This window comes from Cyprinus carpio, chromosome B10, assembly GCF_018340385.1.
Source record: "Cyprinus carpio isolate SPL01 chromosome B10, ASM1834038v1, whole genome shotgun sequence".
Classification (NCBI taxonomy): domain Eukaryota; kingdom Metazoa; phylum Chordata; class Actinopteri; order Cypriniformes; family Cyprinidae; genus Cyprinus; species Cyprinus carpio.
Window position 1 is genome coordinate 7,309,625 of NC_056606.1, and position 15,153 is coordinate 7,324,777.

The 15,153-nt window shown below is 35.0% G+C and overlaps 1 protein-coding gene across 2 annotated transcripts in view; it reads left to right on the top strand.

The window, feature by feature from the left end:
* The window catches only part of csgalnact1a (chondroitin sulfate N-acetylgalactosaminyltransferase 1a), a 37,165-nt gene extending 23,386 nt beyond the window's left edge, over positions 1-13,779 (top strand). For both annotated transcript variants that reach the window (XM_042732294.1, XM_042732293.1), the window contains 5 exons: positions 1,380-1,481; positions 8,889-9,067; positions 10,891-10,985; positions 11,779-11,860; positions 13,269-13,779. In XM_042732294.1, the coding sequence (XP_042588228.1) occupies positions 1,380-1,481; positions 8,889-9,067; positions 10,891-10,985; positions 11,779-11,860; positions 13,269-13,558 (748 nt within the window). In that variant the 3' untranslated portion in view covers positions 13,559-13,779. The remainder of the gene's footprint in view (positions 1-1,379; positions 1,482-8,888; positions 9,068-10,890; positions 10,986-11,778; positions 11,861-13,268) is intronic.
* Positions 13,780-15,153: the final 1,374 nt, after the last annotated feature.

Below are 15,153 nucleotides of genomic sequence, written 5' to 3' on the forward strand. Positions count from 1 at the left end.
ACACAAGTCAGGATTTTTATTTATATTTAAACTTTTAGTAATAGCAAATTTGCAAAAAAAAAAACAAACAAAAAAAAGCAGTTATTTAAAATGGTTTTGGGACCTTTTTTGTACCCTCTTAGTGACAACTTTTTTCACAAAGTCCTTTTCCTCTACATCAGTCAATCTTTCTCAGTTATTTTTCCTTCATCCTCTACAGCCTATTTTACATCTAATTTCTGTTTTTTAATTAGTACCTCCGAGCAGTGTTTAAAGAGCTTTATATTAGGCGTTGAGCGAACACTTTGACCTCATTCTCGTTTCAGAGGCAGGAGAGGACAGACAGGGGATTGTGGTTTACGTTCACATACAGAATGAGCTCAATGCCAGCAGAGCCATCAAATGAATTTGTTGTGGCATGTACACGGTAGCGCAGCATATAGATAGTGTTTGTGCTCTCAAAATAAACACAGCGTTTAGTTTTTTCACTTTTTCATGCATTTTTGTGGCTCAGTCATGATAGAAATGATTTCAGTTTAAATCAATTTTGTATTGGAATATGTGAATATTTGATATGCTATATCAAAAAGGCATTAAGAGAGGCATCTTAAATTTCTTATCCTTAGTAAGGCTGCATTTAAAAACTTCTTTCTAAACTTTTATTATCAATAAAATGACAGGAAGACGTCTCTTTCCCATTCAAGTTTGTCATTCCCTAATGGATTAAACCAAATCTGACCCGCTAGGCTGCCACTGACCAGCAAAAGTCACCATGTTAGTCTCAGCGTCTCTGAAGTCTAACCAGCTGTGTCTTCATTGTGCCTTGGACATAAAAAGACACACATCTTGTTCAGCATCAGCTCAAAGATTTGCCACACTTCTATCAGAATGTGGCTGCTTCAGATCAGGAATTTCACACTCGAGCTGCAGTCTTTGTGTTACGCTCACTGTGATCCGTAGGGTGATCTTATCCTGTCCAAATCTGCCACAGTGTCTTCATCAGTACATGCTTCTCTCAAGGCCAGGACTCAGTAGCTCTGTTTTGCTTTATTTAGTTAAACTGTTCTCATTGCAATGCATTCTGGGATTTATAATGGTCATAATCATGCTACCCTGTAGTTTTATGATGTCCACTCTACCCACAATGCTTTGCAGTTTTTTGTTGCAGTGATGTAAACTATTTTGATTCAGCATCACAGTAATAATGTCTTAGTTATGGCTAATGAATTGGTTTTAATGAGTGCCTTGGAAATCTGAAGGGAAAATATATCTATTTTGCACTATATTTGTTCTCTTTCTCAGACAGTAAAAATAGTTCACAAATGTTTCTTTTGAGTTGGTGCAGCTGGAGACTGCTGACCCCAGTGTGTGTGTGTGTGTGTTTCTGTGTATGTCTACAGAGAGGTGTGTGTGAAGCAGGACGGCCGGGTGCACCTTACCGTGGTATACTTTGGAAAGGACCAGATGAATGAGGTCAAAGGAACCTTGGAGAACACATCGAGGTATGGCACATTAATAAGTGTGTGTGTGTGTGTGTGTGTGTGTGTGTGTGTGTGTGTGTGTGAGTGTTGGAGAACACATCGAGGTATGGCACATTGATGAATTGTGTGAACCCACATATAGGAAGAGATAAGGCTGAGGTTATGACTGAGAAACTCACAGTTAAATAAAAAGGAACCAGAGGTGTGTCTTAAGTTCCTTCCAGTAATCTCTTTCCCAGTGCATTATGGGTTTTGTCTGAACTGTGGGTCTTCAAACTGTGAACACACTCAGCCTCTGCTATCAGAAAGTCTACACAGGCAGAAACCGGTTTTAACCAGCATAAATAATTCCTTTCATTTATAGATCAAGCTAACTTAAAATGCCCATCTTCATGAATATATTTAAATGCTGAACGAGCTGTATTAATAAAAGATGATGGTGATATACTGAGTAATAATCAAATGCACAGAGGCGACTTAAATTTCTAATAAGATGCATGCATACATTTGTGAGTGATGTTAAATATATGTAATATATATTGTACTAAATATATAAATAAAGAGATGTAAAATAAACATATTACATTAATAAGTAATTAAACTAAATTTATAATAGCAAGTGTAGTATCGCTTTTATACAGTCAAATAAGTTAATGAATTTTATAAACAAGACGTTAATAACTTCTGGTTAAACTAAATGTTATTATATTATATTATATTATATTATATTATATTATATTATATTATATTATATTATATTATATTATATTATAGTATATTATCTATGAAATATTACTTATAATAACTAATAATAAACTTATAATAATCAATTAATAATATAAAAAATATATAGAAGTTATAAAAATGTACACACACACACATATATATATACATATACATACAACAGTAAAATAATTATATTCTATTATAGAAAAATAATATGAAATATTACTTACAATAACTAATAATAATAATAATAATAAAAAAATAGAAAGCATAAAAATGTGTGTATGTATATAATAATAATAAATAAAAATATATAGAAAGTATAAAAATGTGCATATGTATGTATATTTAAAAAACAATAACACATTATAAAATATTATATTATATTATATTATATTATATATTATATTATATTATATTATATTATATTAATATTTCCAATTTAATTTTAGATTTAAAATAATATGAATTAGTACTTATAACTAGTAATTGACTAAAAATAACTTAAAAAGAAAAAAAATATATAGAAATATATATATATTAGACGTATTTAAATCTATGCAGACAAATATTGTGTGACTGTTCGTCACTATGAGTCCCACTGGCACACAGTAAGCTCAGCTGCGCTCTCATGATTACTGATTGGAGGTCAGTGAATCTGCACTGTTAGACTGCAGTGACTCTGACCTCCAGCCAGTGTGAAAATAACAGGTCACTTCAGATGCGGCTCGGAGGCAGATGAAATCAACGGAGCAGTAGATTGCCTGGAATCCAGCCAGGGTCATGCCGGAAACCTCCCTGCATTGCAGCGGATAACATATCTCTCAATTCACAGAAAGAGAATGGCTTTTCTCTTTATGCAGAAACATTCGCATGTGACTGGACACAGAGGTTTTCAGATCTATCTTGCCTGAGCAGGTTTTCCCACACGGAGGGACACTTTTGGAGAGGATTTGTTGGAGAAATGGGAAAGCAATCATGGCCTTGTAGCTTTCAGGATAAGGGAGGGCCAATAATCAGCACAGCTCTTGTTCCCTCTGTGGGGAATTCATTGGCTTCTCTGTGGACCAGAAATTAAAGGAGCTTAATTATTTTTGTACTTCAGCCTAAGTGGATTCTCAACAATTTCCTGATTATTCATTCCAGCTCTCTTCTCAATGTTTAGAGCTAATTGTTTGTAATTTCCCAACGGTCCTGAATGCTTGTATCTTCATTTCTTAAAGGAATTTACCTTAAATACAACTCAAGTTCTATTAAGTTCTACTTAAGTTCTAAACGATTCCATAATTACCATGAAAGAAAATAATTTTAATCGCTTAACAGAGCAAGGGGCCGAAACTTGTTAAGATCTAAAACAAACAACAAAACGCTGTTATCAAGCAAAAGGGATACACCACTGACTACAAACATCAGAGGGCTCATAATTTTGGCCTGTAGACTTTTTTTCATCCATACTGAATATTTCTAATGCTGAACCGCGCAACTAGCCATAGTTTGTCAGTGAATCAGTTTCTTGTGAGTTAAAGTGAACATTCTAAAGGGAAAAGCATTTGTAAATGTATTGCTGCAGTAGATTATGCATCATATCATAAAAAAGATGAATGATAATGAATCCATGAATCAAACCCACTTGGAATGGTTTTGACACAATTTTCCACACATAATTTTTGTGATTTATGTCCCTGTAAGTGGGCAGAGAAAAATCATTAAGAGGAAAATTGCTCACAGTTGCTATTAACATCGTTTTGCACACACTCGCCTGCTGGATCTGACAGCTGCTGAAACTTTATGCTGCATTGGCCGACTATTCATTTGCATAAAGTTGAGCTTGACTTTGTCACATACTGTAGCCAAACAATCTCAAACATCCCACATCAATAGTCCAAGAGTCACCTTCGCTTTTGTTGCCTCAAATCACCAGCATCAACAACTTCAGTTTGATTTGTCACTGCAAATCACTGTCAGTGTGCATGTCTCCTAATCAATGCAAACTGTAAAACATGCATGCGTTATTTCTAATTGAAAATTAGTTTCATTGATTTGCATGGTTTACTCACTCTCAGGGTGTCCAAGATGTAGGTGAGTTTATTTCTTCATCAGAACACATTTAGAGAAATGTAGCATCCAGTGAATGGGTGCCGTCAGAATGAGAGTCTAAACAGCTGATAAAAACATCACAATAATCCAAAGGCATCCACATGACTCTGTGACTCTAACAATGTCTTGTGAATTGAAAAAAGCTGCAAGTTTGTAAGAAACAAATCAATCATTAAGACATTTTAACTTTAAACCAATTCTGGCCAAAATACAAGACCGTAATCCATAATAATGCTTCCTTCAGCAAAAAAAGTCCATCCCCTGATGTCCTCTCACATCAAAATCCACCCACATAATTGTTTAGAGATGTTTTGGACTGTTTTTCCTTTTAAACAGTGCTTGATCTGTGCATATTTCTCTCCTGATTCAGACGAGACAACTTTTAAACTGGAGAAATATTATGGACTAATATTTTGCTGGAAGCTTCTAACTTAGATTTTTTTTTATTACAAACATGCACTTTTTCGCTTCACAAGACATTCGTTGGTGGACTGGAGTGATGTGTATTACTTGTGGATTGTTGTGATGCTTTTATCAGCTGTCTGGACTCTCATTCTGACGGCACCCATTCACTGCAGAGGATCCACTGGTGAGCAAGTGATACAATGCTAAATTTCCAGAGGGTGAGTAAATTTTCAGCAAATTAAAAGTTCATAATTTTATTATGTTATAGTCGAAGCTTTACTAGTGACCGTTTTTGAAGGCCTCCTAATAAATAGAAAACTGGTCAAATTGTTTCGAAAGACATAATCCACTACATTTTTCAAGAGTATAAGTAATCATGAGTTATTGACTAATATTTATAAAGTCCAGACTTTACAGATCTCGGCACACACTGGCATAGCAGGACATATTATCTAATTATGCCCATATAGGGTGCTACAACTAAAAAATATATACATATATATTTTCTCTGACTTGAATAAAACCAGTTAATATGCATTATTATATACATTTTTAGGTTAATTAACTTAATGCTTTATAGTGAAACGGTATTAGACAATCACTTAATAGCCACAAAATGTTCTTGTTTCCAAGTTTCTAAGTATCTATATCTCTTGATGGACTGAAGCTATTGGTGTTTTGATACTGAATGCAGCTGTAATTAACTTTGAGAATATTCACAAATCAATATGTAATTCTAGACATGAACATATTATCCAGGGCATTAAATGCACTTCGTCCTAAGCAAGATCCTGCATGATGACCAGACATGAATGTTTGTTATCCAGGGCATTAAATGAACTTCGCATGTTAATCCTGTCATTCCATATTTTACCAGTTGGATTTCAAAGTATGATTAACTCTTTCAAGTACACCTGATGATTGTAGTTGTTCTGGGCAATGAAAATGTCATCAAGTTTCCTGAAGTCTAAGACTTCCTGACATTCCTGACCTGTAAAGTGTGTCTTGAGCCAGTATTTTAACCTTAAAGAGAGCAGTATCCTTTTCTAATTAATATTATAATATAACATCCTGAAATAACCTTTACTTTTAGAAAGAGTTATAAAATTGGATTGCAATTTTTTTTTAAACCCTTCGCCGTTATGTATTTTGATCTCCCTGTTCTTGGGTTAACATGTCTGTGAAAGACTTTCCCAGTAGTCTGATAAAGCAAGTGCTACCCGTTTCAATTCCTTAAAAACTAGTCCAGCCTCAAGAGTCCAGTCATTAACAGCTCTTTTAACAAATTGTAGCAAATTGTTTACAGCTGTGAAATCTCCAAAAAGAATCTCAGCTCTTGAATGGTTTGAGGATTTACATGTTCTAACATCTCTAGATGTTACAGTATACACCTCTATTGATGTTGAATCAAAATCTCTCCAAATGTTATAAAGACTAGTTTAGCCTTTTCTTTAAACTATTCTAAAATGATATTTTAGCCTTTTGTTGTGATGTAACTAAGTTACTTAAGATCAGCCTTAAGATCAGCTTTCTGCACTGTGGCATCAATGAACTATAATCAACTATCAAGTGTTACTAGAGGACACCATGAAATAGCAGGAAGCAGGAGATGAAGTGGTGATAAAAATGTACAGGGTTATTGAATAATCTATGTTGCATTTGTTTTAATGCTCAGACTTTGTCCTGTACTTTGTCTGACCTGCACAAATTCAACAAGTCTTATTATACCATTTATTACCAATTATTGCTTCACATTGTCCTGTGACGTTAAAAACCTTGAAATGGAATTGAAACTTATGGAGACAAATAAACTACACAATTGTAAAATTAAACAACAATAGCAAGCATCACAATATAGCAAGGAAATAGTAAGTAATATAAAATATGAAAACAGAATAAAAGTTTTTTTCTTCATCAGAACAGATTTGGATAAATGTATCCTCTGCAGTGAATGGGTGCCGTCAGAATAAGAGTCCAAACAAATGGATGTATTATGGACTGAGAACTTTAGCCAGAAGATAAGGTTTAAAGTAAAAACATCTTGATGAATTTTTTTCTTACAAACATAGTTTTTCACTTCACAAGACATTAATTGATGGACTGGAGTGTTGTGGATTATTGTGATGTTTTTATCAGCTCTCATTCTGACGGCACCCATTCACTGCAGAGGAATCCTTTGATGAGCAAGTGATGCAATGCTAAATTTCTCCAAATCTGTTCCCATGAAGAATTTTCAGTTTTGTGTGGACTATTCCTTTAAGAATCCTTAGATCCTTCACTGCAAGACCATCAACATCAGTCCTCACAGAGCAAAGTAGGTAGATGTGATATCCGTATCTGCCGGGCAAAGTGAATCGATGCACATGAATAATTTGTGTTCATTTGAGAAGGGGAAGAGAGGAGTGTAAGTAACACTGCATTATACAAACCTGGTTGACGTGAATATTGATGATGACACTATGCATAAATTTAGCAGTCTAAGTACTCATTATTAAATATCCACCATTAAACAACACATTGAATTGATCAGACATGCCAGTAACTGTGTGTGGATTCATTTTGATATAGTTTGGGGGAAAATTTGTCTCCAGAATTTAGCATAATATAACAAAACCCACCTTTGGGGTCATTTGGGGACATGCAAAGTTCGTAAAATTATATATATATATATATATTGGATTCATTTTGATATAGTTATATATAATATATATATATATATATAATATGTATACCACCTTTGGGGTCATTTGGGGACATGCAAAGTTCGTAAAATTATATATATATATATATACTGTATATAATATTGTCAAAGTATATGTGATGTTTATTTTCAGACAGTTGTCAGCCTTTGAAAACAAGTCAGTATCACAGAAAGAAAAATTTGGAATGTTGTTCTGGCTGATGGCAAACTGAATATCACATGCATGCACGCTGAAACACCTCAGGCTCTATTTCAAATCCGTTCCACTAATGTGACTTAAATCAAATCTTGTTTGCCTACTATTTGTAACTGCCCTAAATCTGCCCCGACCAGTGGCTTTTGAAATTTTTTTTGGCTGGGTATGTTAACAATGTCTGCTTTTGTATGTATTTATTCAATGTAAAACAACTCTCATGGTTTGCAGCAATGTTTTCGTGGGTTATGAATCTCGGTCAGAGAAAGTAGGTGCTTTTTTATTTCTGTCAGACATGCTGGCCTATATTTTGTATTGGGCCAATAAGAGCAGTAGGGCAGTCGCATGTGACAGGTGCTTTACAAGCATTTTTCTAGTGTTTTCTGAATGCTTGTGGCTCCAGTATTTCATTTTATTACCATTTTGTCTATCCTATCTGCGCTCTCTCTCTCTCTCTCTCTCTCTCTCTCTCTCTCTCTCTCTCTCTCTCTCTGTCTCTCTATATATATATATATATATATATATATCTCTCTCTCTATATCTATATCTTTGATTTATGGAACATCTCTCTATTGTAAACTAGAGTGTTTGATAGTGTGGGTGCTGCATTGTTCATGATTCAGTGATATAAAGGAAGTATCTCTTCCTGTTCCTGCTAAAACAGCTGTATGGCTTTAATAGCAGGTATTATCTGCACTGTGTGTGGTGGCATCATGCTTTTATATGTCAGCTTGGCTCCAGCCCAGCACATTACACTTTAATCATCATTGTGTGTGTGTGTGTGTGTGTGCGTGCGTGTGTGTGTGTGTGTGTGTGTGTGTGTGTGTGTGTGGCTGATTGTATTCATAGTCACATACACACAGCTCTGTCTGAGGATGCCTGTTATTCTCTCTATCCGTGAGAAATGATGCGGGTCACGCTGTTAAATCAGCACCCACCATCAATCACAGCACATCTTACTCTTCTGTCACAATCAGCTTGTTTTTCCATAAAATGGTAGAATTGTATATTGAGTGTTTCTCAGTTTTGGTTGCAATGTACTCTTCTAAGAAAAGTCAGTAAAAATACGGCCCAGTGTTTTGTTAATACAAAGGCATTTTCTGTATTGTTTTTACAGGTGTTCTCTTTGATTTCACATTTCTTTATTGATTTATGTTTTTAATTTTTTTTTTTATTTTAATTTTTTTTTTTTTTTTTTTATGATAGCAGTGATATCACACAGATGTGGTTGACGAGTAATAATTGTTGTGTTCTTGATGGTTATCGATGAGAGAACGTTGTGTGATTTTCATGTGTCTGCTTTCAGGGAGCTGAACTTCCGTAACTTCACTCTGATTCAGCTGAATGAGGAGTTTTCTCGGGGTCGAGGGCTGGATGTGGGCGCTCGTGCTTGGAAGGGAGGCAACGTGCTGCTCTTCTTCTGTGACGTGGACATCTTCTTCACAGCCGACTTCCTGAACACATGTCGTCTGAATGCCCAGCCTGGTGAGAGCAGAGAGGAATATCTATATATAAACAGTACATACAGAGCTGAGCCAATTTGGCAATTTGGACACTTTAAAATGGCTTTGCATTAGAAACAAAATATTGAACCAATTGACATCTGACTCAAATGCGTCTAGAGCTTTTCTCAGAAATAACTTCCTTTTTCCAACCACTTCTGCGTTGACTTTTAATCAGCTGTTGTCATGGTATTTAGTTGATGTATGAATCACTTCTCCAAGTGTGGCCTAATAGACTAACCACAGGTGTAGAGATTCACACTCATCTATCAACATGATCAGCAGCAACTGACAAGCTTGTTGTTTAGTGCACAAATACTCTATTCTATATTCTTATTGTGAAATGTTTTGCTTGAATAGTGCACTTGTGCTAGCATTATTTAAAATATAAATAATATATGTATAAATGATTAAGCGTGGCTTAAATTTAAATGTGTACGTATATGCTACTATTCAAAAGTTGGGGTCCATTAAGAATTTTTTTAAAGAAATGAATACTTTTATTTAGCAAGAGCACATTAAATTGACCAAAAGTGACATTAAGGGCATGTATAATTATTTATCATGTAAAATTAGAATGATTTCTGAAGGATCATGTGACATTGTAGACTGGAGTAACGATGCTGAAAATTCAGCTTTGCATCACAGTGATAAATTACATTTTTAAATTGGGCTGTCAAGTGATTACAATTTTTAATCAACATGGTTTTCTTGTTAATTAATAAAATTAGTCACACACTTAAATTTTGGCTTAGAAATTACCCCTCCAGAATATCGTTTAAATTCATTGTTGTGTTAAATGAGAAAAGCATTGAATAGACATTATAAAAAGCTGCTTTAGACAGAAATATTTTGATTCAGCATTGAATTTATTACACATAAACTTTTAAGGCTGCAGTGTTTTTTATAGTTGCATTTATGTATATTTACACAGACTGTAAAGAGGTGCCAGGAATGCATTTAATGGGTTTTAAATGGACACCCCAAACTTTTGAATACCCATCTAATGATAAGTGCTTAAAGGGATACTCCACCCCAAAATGAAAATGTTGTCATTAATCACTTACCCCCATGTTGTTCCAAACCCGTAAAAGCTTCGTTCATCTTCGGAACACAATTTAAGATATTTTGGATGAAAACCGGGAGGCCTGAGACTGTCCCATAGACTGCCAAATAAATAACAGTGTCAAGGTCCAGGAAGGTATGAAAAGCATCGTCAGAATACTCCATCTGCCATCAGTGATTCAACCGTAATGTTATGAAGCAACAAGAATACTTTTTGTACGGGAAGTCAACAATTCCTTTGTCAACAGTCTCCTCTGTATCTCTCCTGCGTATGCTCTTCTGTGTCATCGGCGCCACAAGGATGCGCTGTTTCTATGTGTATTTAGCTTTGATTTGAAAGAAAACAGCATATCCTTGAGGTGTGGATGATACAGAAGAGCATACGCAGTATAAGGTGATATGGAGAGACACAGAGGTGACCGTTGACAAAGGAATTGTTGAATAAATCACTTCATATAACCCAGATTGCACGTCTGATGGCAGATGGAGTATTCTGACCACAACTTTAATACCTTTTCTGGACCTTGACACAGTTATTTATTTGTCAGTCTATGGGACAGTCACAGGCCTCCCGGTTTTCATCCAAAATATCTTAAATTGTGTTCCGAAGACGAACGAAGTTTTTACGGATTTGGAACGACATGGGGGTAAGTGATTAATGACAAAATTTTCATTTTGTGGTGAAGTAACCCTTTAAATGAGGAATATCATAAGCAGCTGTGTGATCTGACTCTGTCTTAGGAAAGAAAGTGTTTTACCCCGTTCTCTTCAGCCAGTACAACCCAGCTGTGATCTACGGCAGTCGTGATCACATCCCCCCTGTGGAACAGCAGCTGGTAATGCAACTCATTTTCATGAAGAGAGTAATATACTTCAAGTTTGATGTGATTAATTGATGCATTTTGATGGAACACAATCATCACACTCGTTTGGCATTGATATTCAGAGCGTGCAGATAATAAAGAGCCTGATTAAATGTACTGATAATGCGGAAAGCTGACTTGAGACCAGGGGCCAAAATGACATTAGCCACACTTGCTAGAAATTTGGATTGAGAAGTTTATTCAAGTGTGCTATTAGTATACTTATTTTAAACAAAAAAATAGGAAAGTATACTTTTAGTTTACTTTTTATGTACTTCTCAGAAAAGGGCTGTATCTAAGATATATACGTATAATGACAATTAAGTATATGACTTATATTACAAAAAGTCTAAATATACTTGAACTTTACTTAAGTATACTTAATAAAATATACTTGAAGTATACTACTTTTTGGTAAGGGCACACTTGCTGAACTGAGAAAATCTATTAACCTAAATATTTCTTACTGGCCATGACTATATATTAAGCAATTTACATAAAAAAATAAAGTTTTTCCAGTTGTGTTAGTTTTCATCCTTTCAGATAATGATTTATTTGTAATTTTGGTTTTCATTAATTGATAGTAGCACTAATTTGAAGTGTTTTTATCACATCAGTTTATTATGTAGTTACTTGCAGTTTTATTTACTCGCCAAAAGCAATTTCACACACACATTTGGTGCTTGGCAAGTGTTCATTTTGGACTGTGGATGAGACAGCAAGAGTATTTTTGTGTTCATGCTCATCAGGATTCATTCTTTTACAGATCATTAAGAAAGACACTGGCTTCTGGAGGGACTTTGGCTTCGGAATGACCTGCCAATACAGATCCGATTTCATCAATATAGGTAATCGTCCTCTGAAGCAGCTGTTGACTGACATGAATTAAATTCATGCATACGGCTGGTCAAATGAATGTAAAAATAGCAGCTGTTGGTAGCACAGGTAGTTTAGAAATAAAGGACAAAGTTGTTCATGTATCTAGAATTTGATCTATAGCCAAATGTAAATATCCAGCCTAAGGTCATTTTGAATGTAAAAAACACTTGAAACACTTACGCAGAGGCAGTAGAAGTAATATAGCATGAGTCAGCAGATGAGAACAGGAAAGGTCCCACCTGTGGGAATCAAGCAGTTCCCACGAGTTAACCGTCCTCCTGTCTAGACGTGTGTAACATCACGTGATACAACAATAAGAGCTGATATAGATACTGATGTTATGTTTTCAAAGGAGTCTCTTATGCTCACAAAGGCTGCATTTATTTGATCAAAAATACAATAAAACCTTAATATTGTTAATATTGTTATAATTTAAGATAACTGATTTCTATTTTAATTCCTGTGATATAAAGCTCATTTTCAGCATTTTTTCAGTATTCGGTGACACAGGATCCTTCAGAATCCTTGTGTGAATAAAAGTATTAATTTAATTAAAACTGACCTTAATATTTTTTATTGGTAGTGTAGATAGGAAATACAAAATGAACAAACATCCAGATACACAAATTCCTGGACAAATCTACTGGAACAGCTGTTTGTCCTGAGGAGAGTTCACGCTTCTCTTTAACAACAACAGAAGATGTGTGTAAACAAAGTGTTTAATCAACATTTTCTTCCTGCAGATGCATTATTATTATTGCAGCTGGCAACATTAACAATACAATGGTCAAATTTGAAATGTGCTGTTGTTGCTTTAAATAAATAGGATCTATTTTTGCATGATCTGGTGCTAGATTCACAAAGCATTCATCATTTACTCATAAACACATGTGACTTCGGTTCTTTCTTTTCCGGAAAACAAAAGAAGATATTCTGAAGAATGTTAGTAACCAAACAGTTTTGGTTCCCATTGACTTTCATTGTATGGTCAGAAATAAGAATGGAAGTCAATGGGAACAAAACCGTTCTTCAAAATAACTTCTTGTATGTTCTGCAGAAGAAATAATGTCATACAAGTTTGGAATCATGTAAAGATTAACAAATAATGACAAAAATAGAATTTTTGGGTGAACTATGCCTATAAGAATAGTACAATACATATTCAGTGCATACTGAACGTTGAGTCTATGATGGAACAAACAGTTTTAATCATTGCATTTAATTATCTTAATAGTATTTTATAAGGATTTCAGTATCTTGAGAAAGATAAATGCATTAAATGCTAGAGCTCCACGTCCGTACTGCTTGAGTTAATCAATGAAATGACACAATGTTGACGGTCATCACACACATTTTGACTGTCTCCTTGTCTTACAGGTGGTTTCGATGTGGACATTAAAGGCTGGGGCGGCGAGGACGTCCACCTGTACAGGAAGTACCTCCACAGTAACCTGCTGGTGGTGCGCGCCCCGTCACGCGGCCTCTTCCACCTGTGGCACGAGAAGCACTGCGCTGACGAACTGCGTCCAGACCAGTATAAGATGTGCATGCAGTCCAAAGCCATGAACGAGGCCTCGCACGGCCAGCTGGGCATGCTGCTCTTCAGACACGAGATCGAGGCGCACCTCCGCAAACAGAAGCAGCGGAGCGGAGCTAAAAAAGCTTGATAGATGTGACCTCTTCTTTATGTGCTCTTAAAGGGACAGTTGGCACAAAAATGAATCATTCACGAAGGCTCATGACCATTTGACGTTGTTTGTTCTGTGGAAGCAGAGCTTTGCTGTTTTTTCACTGTTTTTACAGTGAATATCGACTGAAGCTTTGAAAAAGCACCAAAGAATTATGAAAAAGTAGTGCTGTCAAACAAGTAATCGCGATTAATCGCATCCAAAAGAAAAGTTTTGTTTACATAATATATGTGTGTGTCCTGTGTATATTTATTATGTATATATAAATACACACTCATACTGTGTATGTTTAGAAAATATTGATATATATATATTTATATTCATATAATTTATAAATATTTTAAATACTGTATATAAACAACATATTTCTCTTAAATATATATACGTGCATGTGTGTGTATTTATATACATATTAAATATATACAGTACACACGTATATATCACATAAATAAAAACCTATATTTTGGATGTGATTAATCGTGATTAATCATTTGACAGTGCTATTAAAAAGTGGTCCACATGAAGCCCAGAATTATGTTGATGAGAATCAAATCTTTTTACTGAATCACATCACAGAATCAGTTTGAATGATTCGTTCATGAATCAGACTGATCTGACTCTGTTTCAGTTGTATTGGTTTAGATGTGCTGGAATATAGTATACAAATAATTATAGTGCCATCCAAATGTTTTTGAAATAATTCTGAATTTTTAAAATGTAAAAAATACAGTAAAAGACATAATGTTTCAAAAGACTTATATTTCAATTAAACACTGTCCATTGAACTGTTTATTCATCAAACAGTCCTGAAAAAATGTATCAGGGCTTCTGCAAAAATATTAAGCAGCAAAAACAGCTTCAGTAGTGCTACTAATAAGAATCAGTATTAATATTTGACAATAACTGAGAACCAAATCAGCATATTATTATGATTTCTGAAGGATCATGTGACACTGAAAACTGTAGTAATGATGCTGAGAATTCAGCTTTGTGTCACAGGAATCAATACATTTTAAAACATATTCTGAATTGTAATAATATATCACATTATTACCATTTTTACTGTATTTTTGATCAAACAAATTCAGCCCCAGTGAGCATAAGAGACTTCTTTTAAAAAAAACATCTTAATTATTCCCAAATGTTTGATTGTAAAATTGCATGGAAAAGAGCACCCTATGCATTCTTCAGAAGTTCTCCTTTTATGTTTCACAGAGGAAAGAAAGTCATTTGGTTTGGCGTGACACTAGGGCGACTAAATGATGACAGTTTATTTATGTTATGCATGAGAGGGGAAGTAACGAAATGATACAGTACTGCCTTCAGTGAAGAACCGGTTTTAGTCAAACTGACTCACGCACAAATGCAAACCCAAACACTGAGATAACCAGGAGACGCCACAGGAACAGAGCAGCAGACAGACATTCCCTCAAGACAAGATAGTGATGTGTGGGTGTGCAGTAAAGCACCTTCAAGTCTCTTTGGAGTGATACAGTATGATCCACAGTATTACAGAGAAGCAGCACATGATGAGTCTGTAATGCACTTCACCCGGTCAGCGGGTCACGCTGATA